The sequence below is a fragment of the Paralichthys olivaceus genome, chromosome 1 (assembly GCF_024713975.1).
Source record: "Paralichthys olivaceus isolate ysfri-2021 chromosome 1, ASM2471397v2, whole genome shotgun sequence".
Lineage (NCBI taxonomy): Eukaryota > Metazoa > Chordata > Actinopteri > Pleuronectiformes > Paralichthyidae > Paralichthys > Paralichthys olivaceus.
Window position 1 is genome coordinate 5,454,001 of NC_091093.1, and position 23,487 is coordinate 5,477,487.

Consider the following 23,487-nt stretch of genomic DNA (forward strand, 5'->3'; position numbering starts at 1 on the left):
AGAAGACAATATACTTTTATAAGAAAAAAGTGTCAAAATGCAGCAGCTTAAAGCTTCAAGTACACATTAGGAATCATGAAATAAATATGGTGCAGATTGTAGTGGTCCCTGAGCATTTGTCCACACTGATAGGATGATGCTTCACGGAGAATGTCTCCATGTAGAACAGCGATAGTGGGCCACTGATGTGTGCAAAGAGTTCTTCTTTGGCAAGCGTTGAATTTTTAACCATCCTGAAGCCAGCTGAGTACGCTTCAGTCAAGCCTGAAGATACAGCACATTATCTAATAACATCAAATCAGGTAACATAATGTGACATAACATAGCATAACATCACATCAAGGCATGCAGAGAGAGAGAGTGTGGGGCAGCTCCCCATGTCCTTTTTTAAGATGTATTAATCCAGGTTGCCTGGGCCTTACCGGGACACGTCCCTCTGCCATGTTTTCCCTGAGGACACTTCTAAATGTCCCTAAATGTTTGTGCCTAAAAGGGATCCTGTGGTCACTTCCAGTGCCACACCATGCAGTGACAGGGCAGAAATTAACCTTCAGACAAAGAAGTGTGGAAACACAGTAAAATGCCTCCTTTTCTCTTCTTTCTGTGCACAAACACTGCTGCATTAGGTTAAAGCATATAAGATTAGAAAAAAGATGATAAATAGTTCTGGAAAAATCAAGAGACCATTGCAAGATCAGCAATGTCTTTGGGTTCACTATTTGTATGAATGTGCCAAGAATAATGTTTTGTTCTATACTTTGCACTGCTGACGACATTTCCCCCTAAATTCTAAATTTAACAGACACTGGAATGACATGTGTGTGTGTGTGTGTGTGTGTGTGTGTGTGTGTGTGTGTGTGTGTGTGTGTGTGTGTGTATGTGTGTGTGTGTGTGTGTGTGTGCATGTGTTTGCTTTTGTACAGATATCTTTGTGAGGACCAATCTGAGACGTTTTGGCTGGTCCTCATTTTCTGTCCCACATTTAATGGACTGTTTGGGGGTTAAGACTTGGTTTTAGGATAAGTGTTAGAATTAGGTTTAGGTCAGGGTTAGGGTTGGGGTTAGGTATTCAGTTATGATGGTTAAGGTTAGGGTAAGAGGCTAGGGAATGCATTATGCCTGAGTGTCCTCACTAAGATAGAAACAAACGTGTCAGTGTGTGTGTGTGTGTGTGCACGCATGTCTATCTAGAGTTATGAGGGGCAATATTTAATCATTTGGTTCAATGCCATCATTGTGAGGACATTTTGACGTTGTGATTGTATTTCACTGTGTCCCCACAAATCCAAAGGGCAGTTTGAGAGTTAACACTTGGTTTTAGGGTTAATGTTAGAATGAGGTTAGGGTAAAGGGGCCAGGGCATGTATTATGTCAATGAGTGTCCTCACAGCTTTAGAGAGACGTGCATGTGTGTGTTTAAGTGAAGCTCTCTCGCCCTGGCTCGGTTTATGGAGGGAGGGAGGAGCATCGCAGCCTGTAGGATGCGGAGCTGCTGAGGAAGCCAAACCAACACCTGTTCCTGGATGGAGCTGTAACATCCCGGATGTGAGAGAGGCAGCGTCCTGTAGTTCTATACGTCGGCTGTAAGAAGCCGTCGCACATATACATGCGTAACGTACGTATTTAAATATGATGTAGCCGATAGGCAGTGGCCGGACAGGCGGTGAAGAGAGCTCGCTGACGGACTGTGCGTAATGCTGAGTGGACAGCAGTATTTCTCGCCCAGTGTTCCAGCCTAGACGGGCTCCTGACAGCAGCTTCGCATTTCCTCTGCAGTGCAGCTCGTCACCAGAGCCCGATGCGCTCCGCCGGACCGAGCCCGTTCACTTTGATGCCGTCCAAGCCGAGCGGAGCCTGAGCCGAAGGATGCAGGTGAAAAACCAGATCTGCACCGAGCGCAGCAGCACCGACGACCCGGAGCAGGATGACAACCAGAAGAAGACCTCGTGCTTCTCCAACATCAAGATCTTCCTGGTGTCGGAGTGCGCGCTCATGTTGGCTCAGGGCACGGTGGGAGCCTATCTGGTGAGTTTCTGTGCCACAGCCACGGTGCTGGTGCGGAGAAGACGCATCGTATCTCAGTGTCTCTCCGGCGCCCTTCAAACATTCTCAGGTAGACGGCGGGTAACGATGCGGCGCTTGCGCTGATGCGGCTAATAACCATGTTATTCTGACCACATTAGAATAATCACATCGTCCAGTGAGCACGGGACGCGGTGCTCTCACTGATTGATGACTTGCTGCGTATGATCCATCAGGCCTATGCACCATCCGCACGACACAAAGCGCGTCACAGCGGCCGTAGGCTCCACGTTGTTGCTGGAGAATTTTCTATGCGTATGTACGGACAGAGGGTGAGAGCAGGTTATGAAACACCGGTGAGGACACTGGCGCATCCAGTCTGCCGGCTCATGCTACAGCCACATGCTTCAGTAACGCAGGAGGCCTATGACACTGGAGGATACAGGCCTATAGGAGATGACGTGATCACCATCAAAGAGAAGACAACACCTTATTTTGTGTTTTAAGAGAAGATGAATTGTTTATTAATTATTTAACACTGGGTTATCTGTGACATAATTACAATAACGTGCTTAAAACGATGCAAGATGCATTGCAAAGGCTCTGATAGTAATGATGGATCTTTATGATGTGGCCAAATAAGTCTCAACCGGAGCCCTTAGTGCATCTGTGGTGACATTTACTAGAGAATCGGCCCAAACACCTCCTGTAAATCTCTACACCATTGTATTCATGTAGACCTTAAAACATACAAGGGATATTCTCCATCTTGTCCTACATTCTAAAATGATTTCTCGATTATAGATGTTTTGATGCTACTAATAATTGCAGTTTGACAAAAGGATGGGGCTGGAAGTAATTTGTATTGATGACAGGAACCTAACACCTCTACTCTATGAGTTATAACGCTTTAGAGGCTACAGTGAAAGACAATTAGAGATGCTTATTAAATCTTTGTGTAGAAGCATTTTTAAATGTGAAATGTCAGTGGTTTGACTCAGTCCAGGAAAATCAACAAAATACCTAAATATATTCTGATTGCCAGTAATACTTCACATTTTGGTTTAAAAATAATGTTTTGTACACCTCGCACGTTTAAAGTACATTAAAATTTTCCTGCAGTAGAAGTTTATCTTTTAAAGCAGCATCCGAAAACAAATGTGCCTCTTTAGCAAATCCCTCTGCAGACTAAAGCACTACAGAGGCACTGTGTGCCCTCTCTCGTATAAAATATTGTTAGTCATCATCTTCTGTTTTCTGTCTTTTTGTCACTCAGCCACTTTTTTTGGTTCACTGTGTGCTTTTATTTTCTCCTCTTCTTTTCAATGCACAATTGTCTTTTAACAAGTACATTACCCTAAAACTAAACTAAACCCTAAAAGAGAAAGCTGTTATAGCTGAAGGTCAGTGGCTGTTCTTCATCAGTATCCAATATGAGCCTGCATACAACTTTTAAAAGTCTTTGCCTTGTCGTGCAGACGTTGTGACCTCTGACCTCCCAGCATGTCAGAATGTTGCATGAACACTGAACACAAACTGAATGTTCAGTAAAGTAATTTTCACAGTAGTTACTTTAACAGTCTTGTAGTGGTGCCAGAATGGTAACACAACTTGCCCAGCGTTCCACTAAAAAGAGCTGTGACATCCATTTTACCATTTTAGAGATGAAGTACAGATTGTTCATTGATTTTTTCCAAACGGTTTTCTGGTTTCTTTGTAACCACTGTCCAGATGTCTCTGGTGGCGTATCAAGGTCAGGCAAAGGACAGAGTAACTAGGTTGAGGGCAATTCTCCTTCAGCATTACAATTCATTGCCTCTTAATAAACATATTGTAGATGTCAGCCCTGTGATGGACTGGTGCTCAGGTTGGACACCACCTCTTCCACATTGTCAGCATGGATTACCTTCAGCACAACCCTTGATGGATGCATATTGTAGATGTAGGACTAGTTCTCCCAGAGACAGGATATTTCTTGCAAAATACCCTTTGAAAGGTATAATAAGTACAAGCTGCTTTTTGTGCGTTCTTAACAAATTAGAAATGGTCTTTTCATACGAAGTACTTAAATTCTCTGTCAGAGCAGAAATGATTGAGTTGAGTTATTGATTAGTTGATCAACAACTTGCTATCAACTGTTTTCGTGACCGATTAAGTCATTTTCCAAGCACAGCCCTGTTCTCCAACTGTTAAATTGTTCATTTTATTTGATTAAATAACGATAATTAAAGCCATTGGGAAATGATAACAGGCATTTTCCTAAAGGAAGGATATTTTATTGAGTAAATAAATAATAAAAATAATCGTTAGCTGTAGCCCTTCTTGGTTAAAAACAACACAGCTATACTTACAAATTCTGATTTCGCTGCCGTGTGAGAAGACAAGCAGGATAGGCAATACTGAAATGAAAGTTAATGGATATTACACATGATCCATCTCATTTTACTTTGATAATCATGGTAAAATTCATCTTTCATGAAAGAAGAAGTATTGGGAATTATACTGCATCTTTCGCTGTGGGTGGGTGATTGATAAAAATGTTTTGCTTGTGAGTCCTATAACAGCACACAGTTGATGTAAGGGCCAGTGTGTCGCTTACACACAGCCAGAACACAGCTAGTACGATGTGTTTGTGTCCGCTGCATAATTAGAACAGCTGCACCAGGTTTCTTGCCTGAAGCCACACAAATGCACTTATCCCCCTCTCTCCGGGCTGGCATCGGCTTAGCCTCGGGGTTGTTTTGGGAGAAGGCGGGGAAGTGTGGGGATGAAGATGTTGGAAGCAGATCAGCCCGCAGAACAGATCAGCTTCTGTGAAGTATCAACAGGTCGCTGGTGGCCTGTACGAGCTCTGGGGGAATGGCAGATGGCTGTGTTTCTACTACTGCCCTTCTACTGAATACCACCTGAAACTAAATGTTCTGCCTCAATATTTTACACAACAATAATACGCAGTTTATAAAATTACATGTATAAATCTGCTTAACAAAATAAGTGGGTTGGCTGTGGTTTAATCAACAGTCCTAAATGACTCAGAGTTGTAAAAACACTTCATAACTCTTGCTCTCTCTCCCTCTCTCCACCAGGTAAGTGTTCTAACCACTCTGGAGAGACGCTTCAACCTGCAGAGTGCCGATGTGGGCGTCATCGCCAGCAGCTTTGAGATCGGTAACCTGGCCCTCATCCTGTTTGTCAGCTACTTTGGCGCCAAGGCCCACAGGCCCCGCCTCATTGGCTGCGGTGGTATCGTCATGGCTCTTGGGGCGTTGCTGTCAGCCCTGCCGGAGTTCCTGACCCATCAGTACGAGTATGAGGCCGGTGACTCCTGGCACGCCGAGGACGGCAGGGACATCTGCTCCAACAACTCCAGGTCAGAAAACCGAGACTCTGGGTTTAAATGTGGCAACCGAGCCAACACCAACATGATGTACCTCCTGCTGATCGGAGCCCAGGTTCTGCTGGGCATCGGAGCCACACCTGTCCAGCCTCTGGGAGTGTCCTACATCGACGACCATGTCCACAGGAAGGACTCCTCACTGTACATAGGTGAGTCACACTGAGCGACAACAGAGACACAATTCTCTTAACGTAGTAGCTATTGTTTTATTTAAAAATGAGCAACCTCAAGCTGAGCTGAGAAACTAAACTAAAACATCTTTATTATTTCTGAGTGAATCCACGGCTTCTTACATTGGAGCTGCCCTCACTGTTGGCTAAAAGCACTGTCGTCAGCTCTGCCGTAATACATGTAGTAGAAAGCTGCCTCAAAGATCACAGAAGCCACAAACAATCATGATGTGATGAATGTGTTGTAGGAAGGTGGTTGCTGAGCTAATAACCTGTATAACAATATATAATGAATCATTCCACTGTAATCTTAAAAAGATGAGCCACAGACGACCAGTTCAGATTCCGACCCTGAACCGGGACCCACCAACACCTTCATGCACACAACTCATCTTTTTCTCTTACATTTCTCTTTCTGTACAGATTAAACTGCATTGCCTTCGATCAGCAGTGTTAATGTTTGAACTGTATCATAAGTGACTACAAATCTATGAGCCAATCTGAATGAGACGATTGAAATCAGCAAAGTCATTTGCAACAGTCATTTGCAACAGTGATTACATTTGTGCAGAAGTGAATGAAATCCTGAACCTGGCAGTCACAGGGGCGGTGGTTTGCTCCACAGTGTCGTTCTTCTCTTCTGGGGTCTTTGATGGGACATGTGACTCCTGAAGCTCATATTTTTTGCAGAAAAATTGTTTATTTACTGGAATCAAATTTGGTATGTAATCAAGAGGCTTTTGAATATGTTGCTGGATGCTAGTACCGTCAGCAACACCAGATGTCTGTCCTTCCTCGGCAGAAGATGAACACAGGTGGGGTAGAATAAATTATGCATAGAGTAACTTTGACCATGACATCGGAAACATAACACTGGCCCTGAAATGTATAGCTCATCATGGATGAAGAATGTTATTGAAGCAGAAAACAGAAAAGATCCTTGTTTTCCGAACGAATCAACTGGAGCAGGTGTATTCCAGGTTAACATTGGATGTGATAAGAAACAAAGGTGACTGGCTCAATAAAACCTGAACAATCACATATATCAAAGTAAATGGGATGAGTATGTTGGCACAACTGAAACATGACTGTGATATTAATCCTTCTCGCTTGCACTAAATGATCAAATGTCAGCAATGAACAGGGGATAATTTCAGAATTACAAGATTACAATATTATATCAAACAAATTTACGGATATAATCTTTACAATTAGTCATAATTAGTTGGACAATGGTAGATGCTATCCTCATCTTGTGGAGCAGATGACAGAAAGAACAGTGGATGGGAGTAATGGTAGCCTGTTGGGTAGCATACCTACTCCAAATGATGGTAAAGGAGGGATGGAAAGGAAAAATCTAAAAATAATTCTTAATTATCTTAATTATCTTGTCAACCCAAGATATTCCCCCAGAGCTTAGTGCTCAGTGCTGTGGTTGTTTCCAGAGTGGATTTCCCAGAGATCACTTGTCAGTCATCATGTTTGGTAACATGATGAATTTGTCCCTTGATTTACTGAAAGTGGACGACGTGTTTCAGTCGATGACTCACTTTCTTGAACTTCTTCTGCGACATTTATTACCGCAGCTCGCGCCAACTGCTCAGCTCGTCTTCATGGTTGGTTCTGAACAGTATCAAGCCTCAGCGTATCCTGCCCTCTCCTCTAGCCCACAGAAAGAAACCCATCGTGTGTCATGCAGCATCACTGCTTGTGTGTGTGTGTGTGTGTGTGTCCTTGTGCCAGTATCTTGTTTAGTGAATGTGATTCACAGGTTTGGTGACATTGTAAATAAGAATATCTCCAATGCACACATCTGCTCCAATTTTCATGAAAACAGTAGAATATATTCTACCTATCCAATTACAGCTAAACACATATCTTAGAAATTGTTTATGTAAAAAACACTTGACTATCGCTGTTATGTTATTGTGCGGCCTCCACATCCAGGAGACATGTCTCTAAGCTACTTTACTCCATTGTATTGACTTGCTCAGATAATTAGGTTAGACAATGGATGGAAATATCCCTGGCTTTTAAACATGTTAGTTTCTTTATGGAATGCCTCTGCCTACCAATACTTTATTTTGCTCTACTTTAATTGCACCACAATGTTGCATGGTATTTAGAGGCTAGTCTAAGCCCTGGGTACTATATGCAACAGCAAATGAGAAATTTTAACGCTCCATTCTTTGATATTGTAGCAGATAAACTGTCTCACTGCTGATGTTTTGAAACAGCTCATTTGTGAACGACAAAATAATAGCTTGGGTTGGTAATCCTGGAATAACTAGCAAGAGCAGGCCACACTTAGCAAGATTGCAACCAATCATCCCACCCCTTCCCATCGGCCCTCTGCTGGAAGCCAACTTTTCTGTGACTCACTCAATAACTTCTGGCTATCGTCTCTGCTTCAGTGGTGTGTGTCTCTCCGGGTGTTAAAGACTCCAATCATGGACAGTGAGAGCACAGTAATTTCAACAAATAACAAGTATTTCATAAAAAAGTACTAACCTACCTTCAAAGAAGGTTGTGAGCAGAAGGTAACTGACTAACCATTTCAGATCCCATTTCCTGTATTCAACGTTGAGAGGGAAGTTGTGGATGTGTGGCCTCTTATTTGTCGGGGCCCTTGAGCAAAGCACTTTAGTCCCCAAACTTCTGTAAAAGTTCAGAGGCCGGTAGCAAAGTACTGTGGTTACACTTTACAGAAACCTAAGAGGCTGACATAACACACATTACAGTCTGTCTGCCAAAGTTGCCAAGGCAACAGTACAGAGAGAAGCAGGGAGGCTTTTCTCTACTGTTCCTCTTACTGCTCAGCGACCTGCGAGTAGCAGCGCTCCATCCGGGCAGATGGAGAGGCTGAAGCAGAGGACTACATGGAAGAAACAAGAGTCTTCTATTATGACCAGGAAATAAACAGAACATGAATTATCTGATTACATATCTGAAATGTATTTGTTCATCTACATTAATAACAATAATTGGTTTAGTCTTTTATTGTTATTAGTATCTTCTGATGGCTGTATAGCCAATATTTACATCAGATAATATGGCACTGTTTCTTACAATAGCTGAAGTTCTTCTGTATGTATCATTATTATTACTTGTAATTTAGCCTTGTTTCAGACTCATAGTTCCATATTAGTAAAAAATGTAATAATACATATGGCAGGCAGGTTGATAAAGCAAGTCAGTCAAATTTGCGAGTATCAGGAAGCAAGAAACTGTAATAATGTTAGAGCATTGTGCAATAACAAATGTGGCATGTTGTATTTTAGAGTTTGTCATATTAATGTGTTGACTCTTTAGCTGCACAGAATCTTCTCTCCAATCTAACTCTATTCAATATGTTCTTCCCTTACCCATAATGCACCATTCCACCAAGTTGTGTTGTAATCCGATTTGTTACTCTTGCTGACTAACAGAACCCAACAAATGCAGATGAAAACATTACCTTCTCGGTGCAGGACATTACTAGTTATTGTTATCAGCCCTGAAATCCCACATCTCCATGTACTCTATGCTCGGCAGCAGATTAGTACAGCACAGCCAGAGTCGCCTTACTATCCCGAGTCATGACAGCCCCTGATGTCCGAGTCAGTTGGTCCTTGTAGACTGTAATTATTCACAGTACAGTTTATGAGACTGAGTCACAAGAGGCAGCTCACATAGGCAACCTTTGTGCAAAACCTTTTCGTGCACGTTGTAATAATCCATTTTAAACAACAAGAACATCTTTATACATATTGCAGCCATAACTGACAACAGTTAACCACTGAGTACATATGACATTTAACACTTGTACATGTTTTACTGAGAAAATGCAAAAAATCAATATTGGGATTATAAGAAATGGATACTGGACCATTAAAAAAATGTTTTTTTTTTAATCCAGCTGGGCTAATGCATGATTAAGCTCCTCCTCTGTGCTTTAAAGTGCTAGTTTTTGGCCCCAGTGAGGCTAGTTGCACCTCCTCTCTGTCATCTCTGCTTGTTCCTGGCCAGTTGTATTGTTCCTACTTGTGTTTCAGTACAGACCTCTTGCAGGGTGAGAAGGCCTGCGGTTTGTTCTGTTCATGCTTTGATCTGTACACTCTCTGCCAGCAGCACTGAGAGAGGAGGAGAGAGGAGAGGAGGGGGGAGAGGGAGGAGATGAGGGACGGACAGAGGATGGAGAGCAAATGAGGCTAGCACAGCACCCAACAACACACCCTACCTCCTGCTTGGCTAGTAGCCAACTCATACCAGATGCCTGATGTTAGACTGTTAGACACTTAATATGTCTATGCTTTTAGAACATTTAAAAGAATGCACTGAGTTTCCGGTGAGATTAACTTCATTACAGGTCACGCTAATATCAGCCGTAGTAGAAAATCAAGACAGCTCATCTGTTACTATTAGTTTTCAGGTGATTTGCTAAACACCAGGTTTCTTTGGGATCGTTTTCACATATTTGGAAGTTTTTTTCAGACAATGGGCGATATGGAAAAAAATCTTATCACTATAACCTTTTTCATATCATTAGATATCAATATATATTGCGATATAAATCAAATCAGTGCCACCGCATTGAGGCGAATTACTCTGCGCATGCAGGTCAACAAGTGAACCTGCTTCTCTGATGTTTTGTAATCACTCGCATGTAGACCTGATCTTTATAAAAAAACCTGCTGAATTTGTATTTATGTTCCTGGATAAACAGTGTGTCGCTTCTTCTGCAACAAAGTCAAATTGTAATTATTCAGCGTTAAGAATGTAGTGGAAAGAATTATCGATTCTGTTCTGTCACTGTATCAATGTTGAGTTGTCCACCTCTATGCAGGAGCCCAAACATTAGCACGTGTGCTGCTGCTCCTACACTCTGTGCTGTGTGTCAACCTAACCTGACGTGGCTCTAACTCTATTCCAGTCACATGATTGGTTCGGGGAGGCACTATTCTCTTTGTCATTGGCCCTTCTTGTTTTCTGTCAAAACATGGATGGAATAGGTTCTATCAATGTTATATCGACCATATTACTTTTGAGAATCTTTCGCGATAATTATCCTTTTCGCTTTATTGCCCAGCCCTACTTGACTTTCTCCACATCTTTGTAGCATTGTTGTAACTTATAAGCCTGTCATGTGTCACAGTCCAAATGTTATAGAGCTGGTGTTAATGACTGGAACGTAATGCACAAAACTAACCATAATTAATGGTGACGCATAATGAATAATGCTGGGTTACTATTTCGTATTTAATTTGCTATATGGAATTTTGTGGTTATGCATAATTTTACTTTCACTAATATTTTGTTTTTCTTCAATGTATAACCCATGAGCTAAATCACACATTCAACATCTCTAAAATGAAAATTAATATTTAATGATTTTTTTTTCTGAATGTCTGAATACAATTTCATGACAATCAAATAGTTGTGGAGACATTTTACCTAAAACCACAAATGTCAGCCTGATGGTGGCGTTACAGTTACATATCTTTATTTGCATACACTGCATTTTGTACTGAAATCTTGACTCTGACTCTGGTAACATGTCCACTGCTGTATAATATGTACTAGCTCAGTGGATTTAGCTTTTCTGTAAGAAACTGTCTAACATCCCCCAAGCTTCTTCCTTTGACACTTACAGATAGTCTTTTATTCTTTCCTCTCCACCACCCCCTCTCTGCACTCCCTGTTTTGACAATCCAGGCCTGTTGATTGCCATGGTTACCTCCCACAATGTGACTGCTGGGTCTTCTGTTATAGCTATAGGTAAATGCATGTAGCCCAGTCCTTATACAGTATTTACAGTATGTGTTCTGTGCCGCTTCATATTTCAGCTGCTTCTTTTTCCCAGTCTCAAGGGGGGGAGCGTTGACAAGCTTGATGTGTGAAGACACATTTGCATTGTAAGAAAATCCCTGAATAATGCAGCACGACAGAAGAGCAGTTAGGAGTCGTTTAGCAAACATCTAACCAGACGATGAAATATTAAAAGAGCTGCTCTCCATGGGCTCACTAACAAACCAGACGATAGACGAGAGGCTGCTGTGTTGTGGCCAAAGCCAAAACTGCCTGAATGAGAGACTGAGGACACTGGGAGTAATAGAGTCCCCCAGCATGCACCTGTCCTGTATCTGCTCTGTGTCTGCAGCATGTTCTGTGTCCATCACCTTTGTTCTCATATGTGTGCGTCCAGTTAGTGTGAGACAGACAGCAGGCTGCAAAAAAGTAAAGAGGCTATTCTTACTGGTTATTGTCCATCAAATTATTGTCTCCGAGAAGGTTTTCACAATTGTAGTTTAGTGTGTTAGCATGCAAATATTTGCTAATTAGCAGCTAACAGAAAATATAGCGTTTACCATTTGCCCAATTACCTTAAGCAAGGTTTAAGGTTTTTATAATTATGATTTAGTGTTGTAATACACCCGAGGCTACGTCTAATATTTTCCCCAAAAAATGTATAGACCAAAACACAATGCCAACCTTATGGTGGTGATATAATTTGGATTTAGCCTCTGGAAACCACCAATTTCATCAATTCTGTGCCAGTCCACTCAGTAAATGTTGACATTTTGTGTCGTTCCACAGTACGTAGCAGTGTCAGCTTGCTAACATATAACATTGTCAATGCGTTAAACTGGAGATAAGGACGTTTTCACAGTTTTAGTTTGATTTGTGAGGATGCTAACATTTGCTGATTTGCTGCAAACATGAAGTACAGCTGAGGCTGATTAGATGACCATTAAAATTTGACCATAAACCACATTAATGGACTAATTACAGTTTTGACTGGATTGCAGTGTTTAGATGGAAAATTAAGGTATCACCTCAAAGTTGTTATAGTTTAATCATTTTAGAATAATTTCATGTGAACAAAGCTTTTACGACAATCCATCTCGTAGATGAGATATTTCAGGGAAAGCCTTGACCTGTTGGTGATCACCATAGACAGTTGGATTTACCGTCAGGGGACCAGGACGGGCTGTATAAAATTTGTACCTACAGTATCTTTCCATCTTTAGTTCCTTTTTTAATAGAAAGCGAAGCAGTTGTAGTAAATACCAATGCAAATTTCTATATGTGTATTTGTATCTATCCACATGGAAGTTTCAAGTGTCTATTTAATGTTTAACTGTGGCCATCAGCTCTGCCAAATACATGATAGAAGGAGGAAATGGCTTGGAAGACCAACCTGCTCCTGAGCTGTGTTGACTATAATGTACAGGCTGGATTGTAATTAGATTATTGATTGCTGTCTACTGCTTGACTGATACCCAAGGCAAAGGCAACCAACCCTCCTATCTATTGTATCACTCACAGAGCCTCAAACAGAAACACATTTTCAATTAGAGTATTCATGCTCTGTGCATTTTTACACTATGTGCTTCTGCTTTACATCCTAATGAGGTTTGGTATGTGGTGCTGTGTAAATGTTTGTATCTCGGTAATGGAAGATGTAAATCTTGTTTTGCTACTGAACGTACATTCTAGTCTTTTGTGAGCACCACTGCAACACCACAGTGCATTGACTCAGAGGGCTATTCAGATGCCTCCAGTTTAATTTGGCGTCAACGGGTTCACATTTCTCTGCTGTGTTACAAGCAGATTTTCCTCTTGGTAACTGATCTGTGAAGTCAAAAATAAAGCTGCATTCATACACATTCACATACATTTTGCTCCAAGCGCTGTGCAGCCTAACAGAGCCAGTACATTCCCAGCCTTGTTATAACAAGTGCGTCAAGCTAATCATTTTACCTTTTCTCTTAGATCTTCTCATTGTACTGTACCTGCACATGATGTTAGACTGAGCTACTGCAGAAATGTGTAACACCTGCAGCACTGTATGGCAGGAACAACACAGTACAGAAGCACAGTACAGAGCTGTGTCAACTGAGTGTAACATCAGCTGAGCCTGTAGAGCTCGAGGGGTCCAGCTCTGGGTCAGCTTCTTCCCTTCCGCCTCATATCTTACCCTCTACTCATCGCTGTAATGCGCATAATGAAGCGCTGTGAGGCTTGAAGTTGAGAGTCCTCTGCAGCAAAAAACCTTTTCACTCCAGTGCAGCTATTATTCTTCCACTGTAGGACAGCAGAGGAAGGAATGGACGCTGACTCAGCACGCACTGTCCGTTAGGTCCGGCTCAGGTTGTTTTATGAGTGCACCTTTTAGGAGCACCTTTGCCAAGATACAAAGTACCAGTGATTGAATATTGCCATAATGTGAGTCTGAGTGAGAAATTATTCATGTGCTGGCAGTGTGACCAGGTAGAGGAGCCCTGTCTCATACAGTATGACCTTGCCTCTGCTGCATTCATTACTGCTGTACATGCACAGACGAGGGGACGGCACTGCCATCAGGTTAGGCTTGAATATCAATACCTCTGACTTTATTAACAAATTCTGTTTCCAACAGCCTATCACCAGCTACATATTTGTTTCAAAGGGTTTTTTTTTAATGCCAGATGCACCTTGACCCAACCTGAATTTGTATAAATCTGTATGAATTCAGTTTAGTCTGACTCGTTTTGTTGTTTTATTTATTTTGAATATGATCAGTAAAGTAGAACCCCTTCATGTTATAAACCATAGAAAAACCCTTGGTATCTGTTCTGGAAATTGGAGGGTTTTAGCACACTGGTGGAATTTATGTTCATCAATTGAAATATACACATTCATTCAAATATACAATTTATTGGCTGATTATTGTATTTTTAGACTCTGTATATTTACATATAATAAAGAAGGAAATATATAAATTGTATTGTATAATAAGAAGGGAAAGATGGCAAATAGAATAATAAGTAAATAAGGAATTAACCATAATATAGTTCAGCTTCCCCACCTCCTTTTTATTCACACTCTCATTGGCCTCCAGATAAGAATACAAATAAAAAAACGCCTTCAGTTGATGAAATCTTTCTTCGTAACAGTGGTTAATTGGAAATCATTTAAAGGTACAGTGTGTAGAATTTATCTATATCTATATATCTAGTGTTGAAATTACATGTTGCAGCTGAACACCCCTCACCTCCCCCTCTCCTTCCAAACATGAAAGAGAACCTGTGTTAGACTACAGTTCAGTACAAAAACTCAGAAGGTGTTTAGTTTGTCCAGTCTGGACTAATGTTAAAAACATGGCGACCTCCGTAGAGAGGGTCCCCTAAATATTTAAATATACTTTAAATATAAAGTACTAAATTATAAAGGGCCTTTTCTGGGGTAAAGAAAACTACACTTCATACAATTAAGATGAAACGTACTAGTAAAAACATCATGAGTATTATTCTACATAAAATATCTGCCAATACATCCCTTTCACCTAAATATTACACACTGGACCTTTAAGCTGCAAATATACTTTTGCTGTAAGTAAAATGTTTATTTAAAAGTCCAGACCAACAAATAAGAGCCTTCATTAAATGACCTGACTCAAGCACATACAATCTGTGTATTTACTAAGGTCAGGCTGTTATTGACATTTTAGAGAAAACATAATTAAACGTCACAGTGAATCTAGGAGATCTTATCTAGAATTCAAATACATATAATTTGTTGAATAGTTGCAGAATCTAACAGCAGTAAGCAGTCTAATATAATATAGTTAATGAAAATAAACATATATATTAGCACAATCAAAATAGAATCATTCTATCCCTATAAATGTACAGCTGAAGAAGCATCTCCGAGGCCAGGTTTGTAAGTGTGGACATAAACTGTCCTTATAATGCAAAAACAAATTACTTGATACAAGTTTGTGTTTTCTAAAATCCAAAGAAATGAAAAAAAGAGAGGCATTTTTTGTCTGGTGAAAATGTGGTATGGTTCAAGGATCAATTTTGGTGGATCCAGAATTTTTTTTTCACTTTCTTAATGGTAATTTTCACGGCTTTCCCAGGGAAAAATGTGGGGATTTTAATTTGAAAAATCAGACTTATTAAGGTGACTAATATGTATAAGTGTGTTAAATCTAGTGACGCCTGATTTAATTTAAGGGTACTGTTGGACCTTGATGGACTTATGCACTCTACTAAGTGTTGTAGTACTGTTGTATATGATTCTGAGACATTTGTAATTTTTCCAGGCCTTGAACAATCCAGAAGAAAATGATATGCTTTTGTATTCAATTGCATTATGAAGTACACACAAATGGGCTGTGAGAAGAAACACCACAAACATTACATTTCTATATGATTATCATTTCTATCTTTTTTGTATGTAGCATCATGTGATCGGCCACAGTGGACAACAAAAGCAAAGAGAAATTGTAAATGTTCTTCAGGGCATTATGTACTCCTGATATACTAACCTATAACTAACCACCCAGCAAATAGTCTGTGCAGTTAGATATCTAGCTGTTGGCTTGATATTACTACACACAAGGACGAACTGTCGGAGCCTTTACAAAGGCTCAGTGGAAGTGGGGTGTCTCTCCCTGCCATTTCCAAATGGCTGGGTCACACAGACAAAGACTAAGCTGCCAGTGTTACATGGATACGGTATCTGAGTTAACTGTATCTGAGGCTCAACAGTTCATAGTCTTTAGAAGATAATAAGAAATGATCCTGTCAATGATACATTTCTGTCACACAAAGTCACATACAGCCGTTTGTCACAGGAATATGAAACAAGTGATATTTACTTGTGTCGTTTTGGCTGAAATTTGTTTTTGCTGCAAATGACTGAAATGTTTTAAAGAAACAAGTCTCCTAATATTCAAGTGTTCTGTCCCTGTCTTCCTGCTAATGCGATCTTCTACCGTGTGTTTTTGAAGTGCAAATTGTCCCATCACAACTAAATAATCTTTTATAGTCATGATGCTGCACCTGATCCTGTGGCAGCTGTACAGCTTCCATCGTTGGTTACACTGAGGCAGAACTGCAGTGACTGCACAGTCAATACGTCCACAGAGATTTACAGTCAGTCTCTAATGAGCAATCAAAAGTTAATAAACCAATCCTGTGAAAATGAGCTTATCTCGGCAGTGCTGATTTTTATTATCAAAGCATTAAAGATTCATGCAGATCATGATTTGAATGCTGTTGTTTGCAAAACATGTCAAATTACAATGTAGCAGCATTTATCTCAAGTAAAATTGGATCAGTAAAAGGATTACTGAGGTTATTAAAAGGTTTTTTTTTAAATATATGTTTGAAGAGTTCTAGAGCCTTTACTGAAAAATATTGGTAACACTGCAGCATTACTTGAAAGTTAATCAATCTCAAATAGTTATTATTATATTATAATAATATATTATGTAGACAACTTGGTTTAGGCCACAACTTGTACACAATTATATTACCAAATGTTTTGTACATTTTTAATTTAAAAGACAGTTCCTAAAGGTCACAGTCTCTATATATGACTCGATATTTATATTTAAACCCACCCATTTTAACTATTTTTATTTATTTTTTTTAGAAACAACATGCATCAGCAGAGACAAAATACATCAATACAGTATTTGAATACTATATATAGATTTTACTAAATAATAATAATAAGTTGTACTATATCAGACTTAAGTCACATTAACTCAAAAGTAAATTCTCACTGCCCTGACTTTTCGTCTCTGAGGAAGTGGCCTCAAATACCAGCTGCTGAGTCCAAACATCAGACTGGCATCAGTCCTGAATGTTTCTCCTGGTGGGTGTTGAGCAGCTGTTGCTGAAGGATAATCTCACAGCATAAAAAAGCTTAAGTGTAATTTTCCTCCATCATGCTTATTACTACCATTAACGTGGGCTGTTTCACTTTGAGGACCACTCCAGGCTCTTCCGTTATTCCCCTCTATAGAGGAGCTGGTAGTGCAGAGCTGATAGTGCTCACAGTGAAGTGAGGGAACGTGCAACTTCAGGGCACCGGGGATCAGACTGGCTGGCAGCCAACATTTTCTGCTGGTTCACTGCTGTGTTTGTGTGTGTGTGTGTGTGTGTGCGTGTGCCAGCCTGCCTGCATCACATACATTATGGATTAGTTGTCTTGTCCTGTGTTTGTCTGTGATTTGACCCCTAGTGGCAGGCAGAGGAGGTGACGCGAGGCTGTTCATTGGTTAGTGTTTGAGAGACTGCACCGCTGTAACCTCTGACCTCATCTGTTACCTTACTCCTGCTCCACTGCTATCAGAGACTATTCTGATATGAACATAATGTGTATATCAACACAACCGTGCAAAACTAATGATATTTCTAATGGCTGTACTCTGTGGTGACCTATTTAACAGTCTGATGGCTGTTGGATAGCAATGTCTTATATTTAGAGAAACAAATAGTCAAGTAGTACATTTTTGTGTTCATCTGGTATGACTGCGAGGTTAGCACTACTTTGGGATAATGCATGAACCTGAGCACAAGACACAAGTGGTGTCAGCAGACTTTTATAGCTGTGAGCAAAGCTTAGTCTTGTTAAAACCATTATTATGTGTATGTGGTTTTATCATTTATTTGTCCATCTTTAGGCATACGAATAAAGGTGGACATATGCGTCCGGGGTAAGGGTTGGGATCTGTGAACATAGTGATTAGAGTTACTAATTGTACAATTAAATTTAAAATATGTTTGAATGAATGTATGAATTATAGATTGGGCTAAGACGCTGATGTTCTGTCTCCTTTTTCCACATTTTCTAGCATCTTTCCAATGTGTGTCTCCTAAAAGGGAATAAAATGCCCCAAAATCACGTGAATGGCTAATATTGTGTTACATTGCTTTACCAAATTTTTAAATAGCGACCAGAAATCAAAACCAAATTTTCAGATTTTTCACTGGTTATAACCACAGCACCAATCACTACATCCTTTTCAGAGGGTCATCTGTGAGGAGGGAGCAGCCTCTTCTGTGCCAGGCTCTTGTTATTAATCACTGCCATTGTTCCACTGAACACCAGCCTGTAAAACTGAGTTCCACCGCCACTCACTCACAGCCCTGCTCAATCTGCTGCTCATTTCAGACCTCTCAGCCTCTGGGCCAAAGCTGGATATCTTTTCATAGGAGAGAATTGAACTACTGTGGTTTCCCCACACTGATAACCCATTTCCTGCTTGATTATTTATGATCCTGCTGGATAACATGGTCTTAGATCAATTAACCTGTGCAACCCATGAGCTGCATATTATAGTGACTAAATCTGTCAGTGGGAGACATCTAGTGAAATTGAACGTCCTTGGCTTGGATTCAAAATCTAATCTTTCCTTCTAAAGAACCCATTTGATTCTCAATCATACTGTGGATTTAACAACAGAATTGTTTCATAGGTAGTTTTCATGTTACAGCATATTCATTGAAAGGGTCAAGTAATAAACTATTTCCAGTCTTTATACAATGCTTCCCTCTGCTGGATGATCAGGTGAAGTGCACTTATAGCTAAACTAAGTTAAAGAAAACTTTAATCGAAGTAAATACAGATTTTATGTACTGATACTAACATGGAATATTTGTTGTTGTTGCTCCTTTCATTTTAACCAACTGACATTCTATATTCTTCTGTCCTTCTGTGTTTTGCAGGTATTTTATTTTCAACTTTAGTTTTCGGCCCGGCTTGTGGCTTCATCTTAGGTTCCGTCTGTACCAAAGTCTATGTTGATGCTGTCTTCATTGACACCAGTGAGTTGGAATTTATGATATTGTTCACTGTTCAATAATTGTATTTTTAATTGACTGTAGGGAAATGAAGAATACTGCAACATAGTATTAAAATAAAAGCATTAAAAAAAGACCTAACAGTCAAAATGTACTCCATTACTTTAATCAATCCAGATCCCATTGAGCTGTTAAATGTCATCATATTGCATTAATCAGCATCCATTCATTGTGGTAAACTCCCCTGCCTCCTGTTAAGGTAAGCTGGACATCACCCCTGATGACCCTCGCTGGATCGGAGCGTGGTGGGGTGGCTTCCTCCTCTGTGGTGCCTTACTCTTCCTGTCGGCCCTCTTCATGTTCGGCTTCCCCCAGGCACTGGACGAGCAGGACATGGACGGTGGAGGGGAGAGTGAGCAGGCCATGCTGCCTTCTTCCCTGACCATGGAATACCAGGGCTCCAAACCCAATGGGACCATCCGGGGCTTTGAGTTAAACAGTGGCCTCTCGGTCTGTGAGCATTTGAGAAGTAAGGGGGGGGGGGCAGAGGGAGCGGATGGTGAGAAAGTGTAAGAAGTGTTGAAGAGAGATAATTAACTACATTTTCTAATTTTCTCTGTTTTCTTCTTCATTGATTTAGTAATCCCTCGAGTCACCAGGCACTTACTCTCTAATCCGGTGTTCAGCTGCATCACACTGGCAGCCTGCATGGAGATTGCCGTGGTTGCCGGCTTTGCTGCCTTCCTTGGAAAATACCTGGAGCAGCAGTTCAACCTTACCACCTCTTCAGCCAATCAGCTGCTAGGTAGGCAAGCCGATTGTTTACCATTAAACAAGAAGTAGGTTAAGGTTATACAGGAAAAAAAGAGAACTAAAATGGCACTCGGTAGAGCACATACCTCTGCCAAGGCCCAACAGTCCCTTTAACTTCAGTCAAGCTGCACCAAAGTTCACTCACTCGTGTATCAGTTCTCTAAATGTGCATGACTTTTTTCATCTACCTTCTCACGGCCCATCTTGTCTTTGTGTAATCTTGCTTACAAACACTACTGAGGAAAACACCAGTAGGATTTTTGGGGGAACAGTGAACATTCCTGTCCTTCTCTCCGCAGGTATGACGGCCATCCCGTGTGCCTGTCTGGGTATCTTCCTCGGGGGGCTGCTGGTGAAGAAACTGAACCTGTCTGCTCTGGGCGCCGTCCGTATGGCCATGCTGGTCAACCTGGTGTCTACTGCCTGCTACGTCTCATTTCTCTTCTTGGGGTGTGACACCGGGCCTGTCGCAGGGGTCACTGTGGCCTATGGCAACGAGTAAGAGTGATAACAGGCCAATGTGAACGAGGAGTCTTGAAAGCCAGCTGACAGTTAGCTGAGCTTAACATATAGAATGGAAACAGGGTGAGACAGCTAGCCTGGATCTGTCCAGAAGTCATATTTGCATTTCCCAAAATAATAAAATAGTCCCTGCATTATCATGTGTAAGAGTCAATCACACAAAAGCTAATTCCTGTCACCATGTAGCTTATCTCATCTTCTTCTATTAGAAACAACATGATAAACATTGTTAGACATTAATGAGTCCACAGTAAAAGCAGGTTAGTGTGTTCCCCTTGTGCTTTGTGTCTGTAATATGACGACAGATAGACGTTTTCAACTTTTACTCAAATACATATGCAGCTGTAAGAAATACTTTCTTTTGCACAATTGATTACATTGTGCTTTTAGAGTATTATTCAGCCTGGTTGTGTTTAATCGAAAATGAACTGATGTCCATGCAGGATCAAAATGATTCTTTTCATTTGACGTGAACATTGTACAACTTATACAAATGTGTATCCTCCCTAACATGACCTTTGACCTCCTCTACAGGACGTTGCATTCCTGGCAGCGACCTGAGTCAGCGTGCATCAATAACTGTAACTGCTACACAGCGTCAGTGAGTCCTGTCTGTGGTTCCAACGGAGTCACCTACCTCTCAGCCTGCTTCGCTGGCTGCACCAAACCAGTGAGTGGAGATGAAAACACGGCAACAGGCTGAATTATGAAATGAAAAACCACGGGACACATTCATACAGTGCAGCAGTCTTCATGTATTCATTCAGACAGAGGGTTAACTCAGCTCTTCCTCTTGTCTTTGTGTCAGAACCTGACCAGCTGCACGTGTATATCCAGCAACAGTGAGGAGGCCGTGGCACTACCGGGGAAGTGTCCCAGTCCAGGCTGTCAGCAGGCATTCCTCACCTTCCTGTGTGTTATCTGTGTGTGCAGCATGATCGGAGCTATGGCCCAGACACCGTCCGTCATCATCCTTATCAGGTATGGCACCTGTGGTTATACACAATCTCCACAAGAGGGAGCTGTTGATATTTATGTCTGCGATCGGGGCAAAATGAAGGCGTCACAGTCACTTTTGTCCTCTTAAATGTAGAGGAGAGACTTGACGCTAGTAAAGACAAATACTAACATAACATTATGTCTTCATCTCAATGGTGATAAAGGAAACTGTAAGGTACAGAGCAGACAGTTGGGTAGTTGTGTGTGGATATCACCCTGGCATCAATGGCATCTATTTTTCTACTGAATGAGTTAATAATAATAATAATAATAATAATAATGAATTGAAATTCACCCAAAATGAAAGGTTTTCTTTGAAAGAAAGTTTTCAGAAGAAATTTAAAAGCAGTAACATTTCTGATCTTATACCATGAAGATTAGTTTGTAGTCGACTGTCTCACAGTAGTGTGTAGCATTAATGTCTTAGTGCATTAATATTATAATTGTTATTATTATTATTATTACAGTAACATACTCCATATAATCTGGTTAAACTGGTGGCATGTTGGCAACCTGACTGATTCCAGACTTCCCTGTGTTCACAGAATTCAGCAACTATTACTATTAATAGAAATAATGGCCAAAAGTACAAAACCAGTCAGGGTTTGCAGTAAACTGGAATTATTCTTTAACTGCAGACGATCATATGTTGAGCTACAAATGGCTGCTTGCTGAGATGCAGAATTTGCATCAATAGAACACTTTGCTCATCCAAGACGTCTCTCTGTTGCAGAACTGTAAGTCCAGAGCTGAAGTCTTACGCCCTTGGGGTTTTGTTTCTGCTGCTGAGACTTATAGGTAAGAAACTCAACATTCACTTCTCATACTCCAGTCTTATTGTACACTTCACATAGTACACTTCTTCTTCATTTATATCCACAGATATAAACAATTATTTCACATTCTGTAATGAGTCTCACACCACTGTGTTTGTCCGTCCTGTGGTTTTACTCTGTATTGTAAACTTGCAATTTTTCCCCTTGGTTGAAATGGACTTCCTCGCTCTGTCTGTGTGAATATAAAGGAAACCTCAACTCTAACAGGTTCTCTGTTTGATCCTTTGACCTGCTGTCTGTCCACAACTCCAGGCTTCATTCCTCCCCCTCTGATCTTCGGCATGGGCATCGACTCTACCTGTCTGTTCTGGAGCTCAGTGTGCGGCGAGAAGGGAGCCTGCATGCTGTACGACAACGTGGCCTACAGGCACCTGTATGTCAGCATCGCCATCGCCCTCAAGTCCTCTGCCTTCCTCCTGTACGCCACCACATGGCAGTGTTTAAGGAAGAACTACAGGAAGTACATCAAGAACAGCGAGGGGTACCTCACCCCCACCGAACTCTTCGCTTCCAACGTGACTCTGGACAATTTGGGCAAGGAGATTACGCAGAACCCGGCCAACAGGACAAAGTTCATATACAACCTGGAGGACCATGAGACGTGTAACAACATGGAGTCAGTTTTATAGTGGCGTTCTGCACAGGGACTGCAGGCTGGAGGTGTTAGTGTGCAACTGACCTGATGTGCAATGTTTCTCTGGTGTATATTGATTTAGAAGAATGTCCTCAGTATGGGTCTTATCTTCTTCTCACCCAAACATCAAAACACAAGGAAAAAAATATCCCAAAATATCCACATTATACTCAATTTCTTCTTTTGTTTTCTGATATATTTTTTTGATTTTGTTTAGCTTTTTTCACTTACTTAACACCCAAGAAGGGATTGACAGCAAACACTGGGAGAGAAAGGAGAAATGACACTTGAACTAATTTTAAACAGGGATGTTGCAGTAAAGTGTTTTGCATCCTGCAACATCCTTCTACCAGGACACCAACAGAATTATTTTCTCTACAGATTTAGGTTTAGTAAAGTTTTCGGTCAAACTCAGAGCTGTGTAAGAAGCAGAAATCCGTTTGTTCGTCAACTTTTCTTTGACAGTTTATTTTCCTTTAGAAGGAAATATTTCTCAGGTCGTCAAGTCAGATAGAAAGAATGAGAGTTAATG

The 23,487-nt window shown here is 40.9% G+C and overlaps 1 protein-coding gene across 1 annotated transcript; it reads left to right on the forward strand.

The window, feature by feature from the left end:
- The first annotated feature begins 1,566 nt into the window (after positions 1-1,566).
- LOC109644157 (solute carrier organic anion transporter family member 3A1-like) lies at positions 1,567-23,082 on the forward strand. Its single transcript, XM_069533646.1, has 10 exons — positions 1,567-2,025; positions 5,109-5,568; positions 19,077-19,175; positions 19,411-19,680; positions 19,792-19,956; positions 20,264-20,462; positions 21,021-21,156; positions 21,295-21,467; positions 22,219-22,283; positions 22,574-23,082. The coding sequence occupies exons 1-10, from the start codon at positions 1,867-1,869 to the stop codon at positions 22,948-22,950; spliced, it is 2,103 nt and encodes a 700-aa protein (XP_069389747.1). The 5' UTR covers positions 1,567-1,866; the 3' UTR covers positions 22,951-23,082.
- The last annotated feature ends 405 nt before the right edge of the window (positions 23,083-23,487 follow it).

Bases quoted from the DNA above. Each gene is read 5' to 3' on its own strand.
- LOC109644157 (XM_069533646.1), top strand. From the start codon at position 1,867: ATGCAGGTGAAAAACCAGATCTGCACCGAGCGCAGCAGCACCGACGAC. The intron at 21,468-22,218 runs GTATGGCACCTG...TCTCTGTTGCAG, and splicing joins TCCGTCATCATCCTTATCAG to AACTGTAAGTCCAGAGCTGA. The intron at 22,284-22,573 runs GTAAGAAACTCA...CCACAACTCCAG, and splicing joins TCTGCTGCTGAGACTTATAG to GCTTCATTCCTCCCCCTCTG.